This window comes from Stegostoma tigrinum, chromosome 5 (genome assembly GCF_030684315.1).
Source record: "Stegostoma tigrinum isolate sSteTig4 chromosome 5, sSteTig4.hap1, whole genome shotgun sequence".
Taxonomy (NCBI): domain Eukaryota; kingdom Metazoa; phylum Chordata; class Chondrichthyes; order Orectolobiformes; family Stegostomatidae; genus Stegostoma; species Stegostoma tigrinum.
Genome location: NC_081358.1, coordinates 3,730,917 through 3,743,982, shown reverse-complemented (window position 1 = coordinate 3,743,982; position 13,066 = coordinate 3,730,917). Strand labels below are relative to the sequence as shown.

The following is a 13,066-nucleotide window of genomic DNA, read 5'->3' as shown; positions in this document are numbered from 1 at the left end:
GACCAAACTGATTCCTGGGATGGCACGACTGTTGAATGAAGAGAGAATGAATCAGTTAGAATTGTATTAACTGAACTTTATATGACTGAAGGGATTTCTCATTGAAAGCTATAAAGTTCTAACAGGACCAGGCAAGGCAAATGCAGGAAGGATGTTCCTGCTGCCTGGAGGATCCAGAACCAGGGGTCATGGCTTAAGGATACAGGGCAGTCCTCTTAGGACTGAGATGAGAAGGAATTTATAATCATAAAGCATGGAAATAAACTGTTTGGCCAAACTTGTCCATGCTGATCAAGTTTCCCAAATTGAACTAGTCCCATTCTCCGAGACAACAAGGTGTAGAGCTGGATGTACACAGCAGGCCAGGCAGCATCAGAGGAGCAGGAAGGCTGACGTTTTGGGTCTGGACCCTTCTTCTGAAAAGGGAGGGGGAAGGGGACCCTAAAATAAATCAAGAGAGGGGGAGGCGATGATGGAAGGAGAATAAAGGAGCAGATAGGTGAAGCAAAGATGGTCAGGTCAAGGAGGTGGGAAGAGGGGGCTGGGGTTGGTCAGTGAGGTGGGAGGAGCAGATAGATGGGAGAAAAGTTGGACAGATCAAGGAAGCGGGGATGAGCTCGGCTGGTTTTGGGATGAGGTCGAGGGTGGGGAGATTTTGAAGCTTGTGAAGTCCACGTTGATACCATTGGGCTGCAGGATTCCCAAGTGGAATATGAGTTGCTGTACCTGCAGCCTTTGGGTGACATTGTTGTGGCACTGCAGGAGGCCCAGGATGGACATGTTGTCCCGGGAGTGGAAGGGGGAATTGAAGTGGTTCGCAACTGGGAGATGCAGTTGTTTGTCACGCACCGAGCGTAAGTGATCCCCAAAGCGGTCTCCAAGCCTCCACTTGGTTTCCCCGACTGAGGCCACATTGGGAACAGCAGATACAGTATACCACATTATGTGTCAGTGATAATGGGAATTGCAGATGCTGGAGAACCCAAGATAATAAAGTGTGAGGCTGGATGAACACAGCAGGCCAAGCAGCATCTCAGGAGCACAAAAGCTGACGTTTCGGGCCTAGACCCTTCATCAGAGAGGGGGATGGGGAGAGGGAACTGGAATAAATAGGGAGAGAGGGGGAGGCGGACCGAAGATGGAGAGAAAAGAAGATAGGTGGAGAGGAGAGTATAGGTGAGGAGGTAGGGAGGGGATAGGTCAGTCCAGGGAAGACGGACAGGTCAAGGAGGTGGGATGAGGTTAGTAGATAGGAAATGGAGGTGCGGCTTGGGGTGGGAGGAAGGGATGGGTGAGAGGAAGAACAGGTTAGGGAGGCAGAGACAGGCTGGGCTGGTTTTGAGATGCAGCGGGGGGAGGGGAAGAGCTGGGCTGGTTGTGTGGTGCAGTGGGGGGAGGGGACGAACTGGGCTGGTTTTGGGATGCGGTGGGGGAAGGGGAGATTTTGAAGCTGGTGAAATGCACATTGATACCATTGGGCTGCAGGGTTCCCAAGCGGAATATGAGTTGCTGTTCCTGCAACCTTTGGGTGGCATCATTGTGGCACTGCAGGAGGCCCATGATGGACATGTCATCTAGAGAATGGAAGGGGGAGTGGAAATGGTTTGTGACTGGGAGGTGCAGTTGTTTATTGCGAACCGAGCGGAGGTGTTCTGCAAAGCGGTCCCCAAGCCTCCACTTGATTTCCCCAATGTAGAGGAAGCCACACCGGGCACAGTGCTCCATTGTACCCGGTGTGGCTTCCTCTACGTTGGGGAAACGAAGCAGAGGCTTGGGGACCGCTTTGCAGAACACATCCGCTCGGTTCACAATAAACAACTGCACCTTCCAGTCGCAAACCATTTCAACTCCCCCTCCCATTCTCTAGATGACATGTCCATCATGGGCCTCCTGCAGTGCCACAATGATGCCACCCAAAGGTTGCAGGAACAGCAACTCATGTTCCGCTTGGGAACCCTGCAGCCCAATGGTATTAATGTGGACTTCACCAGCTTCAAAATCTCCCCTTCCCCCACCGCAACCCAAAACCAGCCCAGCTCTTCCCCTCCCCCCCACTGCATCCCAAAACCAGCCCAGGCTGTCTCTGCCTCCCTAACCTGTTCTTCCTCTCACCCATCCCTTCCTCCCACCCCAAGCCGCACCTCCATTTCCTAGCTACTAACCTCATCCCACCTCCTTGACCTGTCTGTCTTCCCTGGACTGACCTATCCCTCCCTACCTCCCCACCTATACTCTCCTCTCCACCTATCTTCTTTTCTCTCCATCTTCAGTCTGCCTCCCCCTCTCTCCCTATTTATTCCAGAACCCTCACCCCATCCCCGTGTCTGATGAAGGGTCTAGGCCCGAAACGTCAGCTTTTGTGCTCCCGAGATGCTGCTTGGCCTGTCGTGTTCATCCAGCTTCACACTTTATTACCACATTATGTGTCTTCTGTCCACCTGTCTGCTCCTTTATCCACCTTCGCCTCCCTCTTTCTCTATTTTTTTCAGAATCCCCTACCCCTCTCCCATTTCTGAAGAAGGGTCCACACCCGAAACGTCAGCTTTCCTGCTCCTAAGATGCTGCTTGGCCTGCTGTGTTCATCGAGCTCTACACTTTGTTATCTCTGGAGTACTGTGTGTGTTTTTCTGGTGGCCCTGCTATAGGAAGGATATTATTACATTGGAGAGTGTTCAGAAAAGATTTACCAGGATGTTGCCAGGAATATAGGATAGGAGGCTGAGGTGTGCAAGATCATGTTGTACCTGTCTGAGTTCTTTGTATAGCCATCTATTTAGTACTTCCAGATAAGGACATTGGGACATGTGAATATATACTATAAGACATTACATAAACAAATGGAATATATGGTAATATCCTAGAGCCATGGAATGATGCAACATGCAATTTGGCCCATGTATATTTGCCTAAATGGTACTTTGACAGAAATATCGAAATAATATCCCCCTAAAGAGCATTAGAAAGCAGGTTAGACAATTTATACATTTTTTCCTATTTGTTTCAACATCCTCCGATGTCGACCTTCCATATCTATATTCTGTACAGGGTCGTGAACTTTGCATTTGAAGAAATAGCTTTGAATTAGTATTAAATAATTTATTTTTTGCTGTTTGTAAATCAATCATTGCACCGTGTTAATATGTTACTGATGTTTGCCACTGTCACTTCTTGTGTTCAATGTAGTTGTGTTTGGAAAATGATGCCCCTGAGTGCATGTCTCAATAAAGACTTTAATTGTTCTTAACTTCAGGCCCTGAAGGTACGGCAGGCTGATGTCACAAGAGAAACGGTTCAGAAGAGCGTTTGTGTACTCAGTAGGTTGGTAAGTGGGCTGAGCCTTTCTCAAATACATTTCAAAACTAGCAGCTTCATTTCAAATAAACTTTTTTTTTAACCAATTATTGCGGAATACGTATCCTTACATTTAACTTTTTTGGGCATGATTCTGATTTGAACTGTGAAAGCAACAAAAACTCTCGAGATTTTGAGCAGTTCCATTTTTGCTGATTTTTCTTCCCCTTTCCACACAAAATATCTTTTCCTTTATATACATTAAATGGACTGGGGAGCTAACCTGTAGGAATGCTGCTCACAGCTAAGGAAAAAGACATCTGAAGAGTTGCCTATTGGGTATCTCTTGCTCCCTTTCACTAATCTACATAAAACCAAGTGCCGGCTTTAGAGTTAAAAATGGAAATTCACTGTTTTGGAAAAATATGGATGCAAGTACGTGTTTCTGTTCAGTGTTATAAACCGATATCTAGCAGTTTCAACTGTGTGAGCAATAATGAAGCGTTACCTGCCTTGAAAAGTCGTGGGACAGATAGCAGGAACTACAGCTGCTAGAGAATCTGAGATAACAAGGTGTAGAGCTGGATAAACACAGCAGGCCAAGCAGCCTCAGAGGAGCACGAAAGCTGACGTTTCGGGTCGAGACCCTTCTTCAGAAATGGGGGAGGGGAAGGGGATTCTGAAATTATTAGAGAGGGAGGGGGAGGCGGATAGAAGATGGATAAAGGAGAAGATAGGTGGAGAGGAGATAGACCTGTCAAAGAGGCTGGGTTGGAGACAGTAAAGGTGAATGTAGGTGGGGAGTTAGGGAGGGGATATGTCGGCCCAGGGAGGACGGACAGCTCAAGGAGGCGGGATGAGGTTAGTGGGTAGGAGATGGGGATGGGGCTTGAGCTGGGAGGAATGGTTGGGGAGGCGGGTACGAACTGGGCTGGTTATGGGAAGCAGTTGGGGGAGCAGAGATCTTGAAGCTTGTGAAGTCCACATTGATACCATTGGGCTGCAGGGTTCCCAAAGCGAAATGTAAGATGCTGTTCCTGCAGCTTTCAGATGGCATCATTGTGGCACTGCAGGAGGCCCAGGATGGGCATGTTGCCCAAGGAGCGGGAGGGGGAGTTAAAATGGCTTGCGACTGGCAGGCGCAGTTGTTTGCTGTGAACCGTGCGTGAGTGGTCCGCAAAACAGTCCCCATGCATCCACTTGAATTCCCCTATGTAGAGGAGGCCACATCGCGTACAGCGGATACAGTAGATCACATTAGCAGATGTGCAGGTGAACGTCTGCTTGATGTGAAAGGTCTTCTTAGGGTCTGGGATCGGGGTGAGGGGGGAGTTGTAGGGGCAGGTGTAGAACTTGTTCCGGTTGCAGGGAAATGTGCCGGGGGTGGGGGTGCTGGTGGGGAGTGTGGAGCGGACAAGGGAATCTCGGAGAGCGTGGTCCCTCTGGAACACAGTTAAGGGTGGGGAGGGAAAAATGTCTTTGGTAGTGGGGTCGGATTGCAGATGGTGGAAGTGTCGGAGGAATTTGCTTTGAATTTGAACATTGGTTGGGTGGTATGTGAGGGCGAGAGAGATTTTGGTTGTTATTGCGGAGAGGGTATGTGACGGATGAGTTGCAGGAAATGCGGGAGACATGGTCGAGGGCGTTCTCGACCACTGTGGAGGGAAGTTGCAACCCTTGAAAAACTACACCTCCCCCTTGTGAGCCATTTCGATTTCCCCCCCCCCCCCAACTCCCTGGACAACATGTCCATCCTGGGCCTCCTGCAGTGCCACAATGATGCAACCCGAAAGCTGCAGGAACAGCAATTCATATTTCGCTTGGGAGCCCTGCAGCCCAATGGTATCAATGTGGATTTCACAAGCTTCAAAATCTCCCCTCCCCTGACCACATCCCAAAAGCAGCCCAGCTCGTCCCCGGCTCCCCAGCCATTTCCTCCCACCTCAAGCCCCACCCCCATCTCCTACCTGCTAACCTCATCCCGCTCCCTGGACCGACCTATTCCCTCCCTATCTCCCCACGTACATTCACCTTTACTGGCTCTAACCCCGCTTCTTTGACCTGTCTATCTCCACTCCACCTATCTTCTCCTTTATCCATCTTCTATCCGCCTCCCCCTCTCTCCCTATTTATTTCAGAATCCCCTTTCCCTCCCCCATTTCTGAAGAAAGGTCCTGACCCAAAACATCAGCTTTCCTGCTCCTCTGATGCTGCTTGGCCTGCTATATTCATCCAGCGCTGCTCTGAAGAGTGTATGTTCCAACCATGTTATGTAATTTATAACTCTTCCTTATATTTACTTTCAAGCATTTTCTAAGTGGTTTTTAACTTTTGTGACTTGTTACATTATCACAAAAGCTAGGTGTCATTTTGTTTGACACTATGTTGAGCAGTTTATGAAAAAGAATAGCATTTTTAACAAGTTTTCTGAATTTACATGTTTCAGTCCATAACACACCTTGTCAGCCACACGCAACAGACTTTGTTCAGGGTTTTCAAAAGATTTTTCCCATAAAATGCAAAGTAATTTCAGCAAGCTCAAAAACAAGTAAATGAATTTATTCATAGTATTTATGTTCTGCTTTTCATGACCTCCGGTCATTTGAAAGCTGTGTACAAGCAATGAAGTACTTTCAGTATAATCACTACAAAAATGTATACAGCATGATCCCGTAAACCACAGCAAGGTAGACTCTTGATTTATTTAAATTGGAATAATATCGGCTACAATTATGGGGGAACTCCCCTGCACTACTTCAAATAGTTCCATCCAACAACAGCAGCAGTAACTTGCATTTATAAGACATCTTTAAAATACTCTAAGGCACCTCATAGAGGCAGTAGGAAACAAAATTTGATAATGAACTTCATTGCAACATTTTGCATTTATATGTTTAGTATCCAATACAATAACTGTCCAATATAGCTTGACAGATGCATCATCCTGGCATGCTGTGCTCCACACAGTTGTAGCAGGCAACAAACTGATTTGATAGAACAGGATCAGTTCTCCAAGGAAGACGATGAGGATACTGGGGAGGTGAAAGCTGTCTTTGCGCATGACAGAGCTCAGTGGGCAGGATCTGAATGAGACCCTCTTCCAGTAGCTGGATGGGGATGCAGCAGACCATTATGGATTGTCAACTAATCATCACGCAGCATTTTCTTTGCAGTGTAGTGATGAATTGCAGCCTGTATTCATTTAACTTTGTTTGCTTTTGCTGTCTATGTTTGGGGTTGTCCAAATGCTTGCCTGTGTGTGATGTGCCCCTACTAGACAATGACAAGTTGGCAATCTTCAGTGGGTGCTGGGAACAGATTAGTGATGAAATAGAGATGGTGTTTTAGATGGGATGTAGCTAAGGAAAGGTAAATTGTGTGACCTTAACGACAAATGGTGACGAGGGTGAGAGAATGGGTTTTATATATGTGAAGGAGTTTCAGCCGTGCTGGCAATGTATCATAAGCACTGAGACTTTTTAGCTGCTGTGCCATTAAATGAGGGGTAGCGGTGGATTGCCAATACTTCTCCAGGTAGTCTGCACCATTTTGAAGATAGCACAGGTGCAAGGATGTCAGTCTTCTGTCACATAGCCATTGAGTGGCGAGTTGTCCTGGAAGTAGCTGTGGTAAAATGGGATTAGGGACAGGTAGGAGGGATGCCATAGATGTGGAGCAGTTAGTTAATGAATTGAGTTGGGTCCGATACTGTAAGAAAACTTCGTAGGTCTCGTAGTGGAAAAACCTTCCGAAAGCAATTGGTATTTAGCCAAAAGAATATCATATTCAGCTCTGTTTACTTAAGCAGTGAACAGCGATTTATTTCATGCAGTTTTGAAGATTATATGAAAATCACTGGCATCCAACATTTTGTATAATAAACCCGAAATGGGAAAGTGAAACGACAAAACCAACTCTTAGAGTAAGAAATGGAGATTGCTTTTATTAAAGACGAACATTGGATGGAGGTGTTGTTGTGATATATTGACATAAAATAATGCTACATACTGTGATGGGAAAGAAGAATGAAAATCTCAAAGCACCCTGGGTACAATGCAGGAAGTCAATTTCACATGAAATAGCAGTAAGAAGCAGCTTCCTTGAAAGGATTCTTAATCTTTTATCAAATTTGTGACTGTGTTCTAGGTTAGGATGTAGGTTAGGTTATTTTAATTTTGGATTAGGAGTATTCCATGGCACAACATCGTGGGCAGAAGAGCCTGTACTGTGCTGTACTTTTCTATGTTCTATGTTCTTTTGGCTTGAAGCTTGACCGCTCTGTGTGGGCCTTGTAACAGTAGTGCCTTTAATGTAATAAGATATTCAGAAGTGCTGAGGGGATTTACAGAACAAATCTGAGCCATAAAAGAAGGCATTAGATTGCACGATCAATGACTTGGTGAAAGGCACAGCAGGGTTTAAAGGGAAGAAAGTAAGGAAAACAGCCAGAGATGTAAGTAAGGCAATTGATATTTAAGGGCTTAAGTATCAAAGACGTAGACAAGAGGCCTGATCTCGAGCCAGCAGAGTGTATAAATGTAGGAGAGCAGCCAGGATTGCTTTGGAATAATCATTCTAGAGACAAGGGAGCCGTGATTGAGGATTTCAGCGGCAGATGAACTGAGAAAGCAGGTCAACTCAAACGCTGTCATAGAGACGGAATTGTGTGGTCCAATGATGCTGTGGAAATATGGTGGGTGCTTGTCTCATAGCTAGATATGACATCAAGGTTGTGATTGGACTGGTTCAACCTCAGGTGGCTGCCACAGAGAGAGAGAGAGAGAGAGAGAGAGAGAAGAATCTGTAGCTAAGGAACAAAATTGGGAACAAGGTTGAAGGCAATGGCTTCTGTCTTTCTAGTGTTTAATTGGAAGAAAGTTCTGCTCATGCACCTCCAGATAAACAGCCTGATAACTTAACAACAAATTAAAGAATTGATAGAGGTGCTGACAAGATAGAGCATTTTATGTGAAAACTGGCACTGGACTGTCAGGTGATATCACTGAGTAAGAACATCCAAGTGGGAAATAAACAGGACCGAAGATAGATCTTTGGGAAGCACCAGAATTAAGGTTGCCTTGGGAAAGGGAGAAGTCATTCCAAATGAGACGCTGATAAATAGGAATGGAGCCAAATGAGAGAAGCGCTCTTCAACTGGATGACAGTGGAAAGGAAGAAGATGGCATAGCCAGCTGTTACTGTAAACAGATTGAGGGGGATGTAGTTGGAAGGATATCCCATTTATCGTAGTTACATTGGATGTTATTTAATGTAGATAGGGATGGGTGCCTGATTGCAAGAGTTCAAACATGGTGTTCTGGCAATGAAAAATTTTATTGCACACCATGGGGCGTTTTTATCAGTATGCTTTTTAATTTTCTTTACTGGGGGAAAGAAAACCTGGGATCTCACGACTGCAAATTTTACTACATTATTTTCTGTCTCTCCCTCTCTTTCTCTTACTCTGTCTCTCTGTCTCACGATTGGTTTCCACATTCTCTTTACACATTTTTCTGATGATAGAACTTAGGACAGTAACTCATTTTACAGAAGCATCGTTGCAAACTTGTCGTGCAGCATTTCATGGTAGTGCTGCACTTCAACTTCTTCAAGATGTTCAAATTTGTATTATATCAGAATTATATTGCAGGTTTTATCACAAATTTGATTTATCCCATGTTAATTCTTGTACTGAATTTGGTGCACATAAAATGTGGGTACTCAACACCAAAGTCTTCAGTGTACTTTGGCTGTCACTTAGCATTTGTGTTTTTTTTTAACAAGGGCATGTTGTAGAAATTGCCAATGTGTAATTGTTACAGCTTTTGAGTAACTGTTTATGGCCATCAAACTAACTGAACTGCAGACTCGAATTTTTCTCTTATGATTTCCTCTCACTAGCCCCTTTATGGATTGCTTCAAGCAAAATTGCAGCTCATCACACATGCTTATTTTGAGGAGAAAGATTTTTCACAGATTTCCATTCTAAAGGTGAGGATTATTACAATTTTGTATACAGACACCTTATTAATGAATAAGTTAAAAGTAGTGCAGTACTGGAGTGTGAGTCTCCTCATTGCAAGACCTCTTCCAATATGAGTCTATTAGGAACCAATTAGTACTGTTCTATCATAGAATCATAGAATCATAGAATCCCTGCAGCGTGGAAGCAGGCCATTCAGCCCATCGAGTCCACACAGACCCTCTGAAGAGCATCCCAACTCCCTATCCTGCATTTTGGCCAACTCACCAAGCCTACACATTCCCAGACACCACAGACAATTTAGCACGGCCAATCCACGTGACCTACACACCTTTGGACTGTGGGAGGAAACCCGCCCAGACGTGGGAAGAATGTGAAAACTCCATGCCCAAGGGTGGAATCAAACCTGGGTCCTTGGTGCCACTGAGCTAGTGAGCTGCCCCATTTAAGAAAGGTGATAAGGAAAAGCCAGGGAATAGAGACCAGTGAGCTTGCCATCAGTGGTGTGTAAGTTGTTGGAGCGGACTTTGAGGGAAAGGCAAAGACTGAATAGGTGTTGTCAACGTGACTTTGTGGGAAATCATGTCTCACTAACTGGACTGAATTTTTTGCAGAGGCAACAAAGATTGTGGAAGGCAGAGCACTAGATATTATCTATATGGATGCCTGCAGGCCATTTGACAAGGTTCTTTAGATTGGTTTGCAAGGTTAAATCACATGGAATTAGGAGAGCTAGCTAATTGTACACAAAATTGGCTTGAAGTTAGGAGGCAGAGGGTGATGGTAGATAGTTACTTTTCGGACTTGAGGCCTGTGACTAAGCCTGGGCTGCAAGGATCGGTGCTGGGTCCACTGTTTTTCATCATTCGTATAAATGATTTGGATGTGATTACAGGAGGTATGGTTAGTAAGTTTGCCGATGACACCAAAATTGGTGGTCTCATGGGCAGCGATGAACAAATCTCAGAGTACAGTGGGACATTGATCATATGGGCTAATAAGCTGTGGAATGGCAGATGGAGTTTGGATAAATGTGAGGTGTTGTACTTTGGTAAGACAAATCAGGACAAGAGTTGTACACTTAATGGTAAGCACCTGGGGGGTATTGCTGAAAGGAAGAACCTAGCACCTAGGTACGTAGTTCCTTGAGAGTAGAGTTGCAGGTGGACAGGGTGATGAAGAAGTGTTTGGTACATATGAATGGTGGTTTTCCCCTTGAATTGGTATTCTTACAAATTGTCCTGTTAATTACAAGACAAGAAGCTTCAACAAAATGCATCTTTTTCAGCAATACTCATGTTCTGTAGACCAAATAACTTAAAATTCAGTACACTTCATGTGCATTTCTCCAACTTATTTCCCAATCCCCTCATCTCACTTCCCTCATGGTCTCGGTCAGCACATCAACAGTCACAGCACCATCCACGTTTTCCTGGAGGATATTGGTTCATTGGTTTAAAAAGATCCTGTCAGTGACAGCCTTTGTCGTGAATGATCCCTTGGCTTTGGTGGAAACCGTGCCCTTCACTGAAACCTCTCTGACATACAGTACGTCCTACTGTCTGTCTGCCACACTGAAAATGCCGTTATCATGAATCTGTCTTTTATCATGACTCACTTGGAAATCAAGCCCCACTATTCCCAGAGTCATCACATACAATATTCCCCAATTTGAACCTACAATGCAAGTTGATAGAAAGCACAAATCATGTTTCTGTATTTAACAGGAATTACATTCATAGTAAGTAATTAGACCCTAACCACAGGTAAACAGTAATAAACTGTTGGCATATAACACGACTAATTAAAACTCTGACCCCTTCATAAACTCCCCTTTGTGCATACACGTGCACACAGATAGTCAGGGAAAAATAGGTTATGGACAGAGAAAAACTGCAAGCCAGTTCAATGGTTCCTGTTGATGGGTTGCTGGGATTATGCTTATGATTCTTATAAAGGTCAGAACATTGCTTTTCAGTCATCTATTTTCAGGTACCTCCACTGGATTGCAAGAGATGGAAGGTAGCTGGTTCACTTGCAAAAGTCCATGACTTACCAAATAAAAAATCACAGCTTATAATACCTGCTGAAGGAAAGACAAACTCGTGCCTTCAGGTTTAAAATGTGTTTTAACTACTGAGATCTGAGAGACAGCTCCTGTGCTGATGGAGATCAAAACACTTGTCGCTGTCTTATTTGTCATCGATAACTGGTCGCAAATCCGTAGACTAATCAACATCTTATTGCCACCCAGGTGATCTGGTAACACCATTTTGAGTATTACTATGTCTCCTTTTCCTCTGCGACAATTGCTCATTCTTCTGGAGTAAATGAAGGCCAAAAAAATGCCTAGTGCTTTTTTTTCTACTAACTAATTGTTCAAATCTGTGTCAAAAACCGAAGTTGCTGGAAAAGCTCAGCAAATCTGGCAGCATCTGTGAGGAAAAATCAGAGTTAACGTTTCGGGTCCAATGACCCTTACTCAGAACCTTCCTCACTGAACCTGAAACATTAATTCTAATTTTTCTTCACAGATGTTGCCGGACCTGCTGACCTTTCCAGCAACCTCTGTTTATGTTCCTGATTTACTGCCACCGCAGTTCTTTCGGTTTTTATTTTGTTAAATCTGTATGCCTTTCCTCCTCCAGTCTTAACTTCATCAAAAAGTAGAAGATATGTTTGTGTCTAGTATTGAGACAATTTATACAGCTGCCTCGCTTTGTCGTGCAGCTCTCACTGGCTCCTTCCTGCTTTTGCCCTAATTCTTCACCCTTCCTCCCTCCAAGCTGCCTTCTCCAAGCTTATCTTAAATCATTAGACACAACTCATATTCCCTTAGTGCCCTTTCTTTTAGCCAGTGACTACCAAACTTTTCTTCCTGAAATGTTGTTAGTGTAAATTACTCCCTTTCCTCAAGTACTATCTGTCACCATTTCAGAGCTTTCCTTTAGAAAAAGTACTCTTGACCTCTACCCTAGAACTGTAATTGAAAACTGCAGTTCCATCTCCACATTTTATTTCCTTAGCCCTGCCTGATCCCTGCTGAATGTTATGTCACTTCCAATACCCCTGTTTGATCTTCCTGGCAACTTCATGATTGATGGATACTGCTGATACATGAAGATTAACAATGATGACTGTATACTTATCCAATGAATAGTCTGTCCATTTTCAATCTTCAAAGAAAAAAGAATGGTCACGTTTTTCCTTTCTTTGAAATTGTATTTCTGAGCTCTTCTATTCTGTCTTTACCTTGTATGCTTCTACTTCTACATTTCTCCCCAGCTTTCCAAGTTCAGTGTCCAGTTGGTTGACCAATAATTTTTGAATTTCTTATTTCTTAGCTTTTCATCTCAATCCTACCTCCAACTGTTCAGCCACCCTTTTCAGTTTATCATTGGACAATACTTTTAAAGTATTAAAATGTATCCTACTCTGCTGTAAGTTTTTGCGCCTCTAAAGATGTTTCGGCTAGTATAATTTATTCCAGTGTACCAATTCCATTCTAGTACCCTCTCCTCCAGCAGTCCAGCAAAGTTTTAAGTTTGACTAAAGTAGTAGTGTGGCTAATAGTATAGGTTTTAGATTATCTCTGCTTTCGTGTTCAAAATAAGTCAGTTAGGTTTCTTTAGTCAACTACTAAGAACAAACAAAATGTATTGAAGCAAAGATTAGTGACAAAAACAAAGTTTAGACTGTGCCAAAGGAAGTATGACTTATCCTAACATTTCAAACTTAGCATGGGCGACAGGTAAACGATGCCCAAAAACCAACAAAAGGACCCCACATCAA

The 13,066-nt window shown here is 44.1% G+C and overlaps 1 protein-coding gene across 4 annotated transcripts in view; it reads left to right on the top strand.

The window, feature by feature from the left end:
- avl9 (AVL9 homolog (S. cerevisiase)) overlaps window positions 1-13,066 on the top strand; it is a 79,324-nt gene that overhangs the window by 16,713 nt on the left and 49,545 nt on the right. For all 4 annotated transcript variants that reach the window (XM_059645769.1, XM_059645771.1, XM_059645770.1 and 1 more), the window contains exons 4-5: window positions 3,251-3,322; window positions 9,193-9,282. In XM_059645769.1, the coding sequence (XP_059501752.1) occupies window positions 3,251-3,322; window positions 9,193-9,282 (162 nt within the window). The remainder of the gene's footprint in view (window positions 1-3,250; window positions 3,323-9,192; window positions 9,283-13,066) is intronic.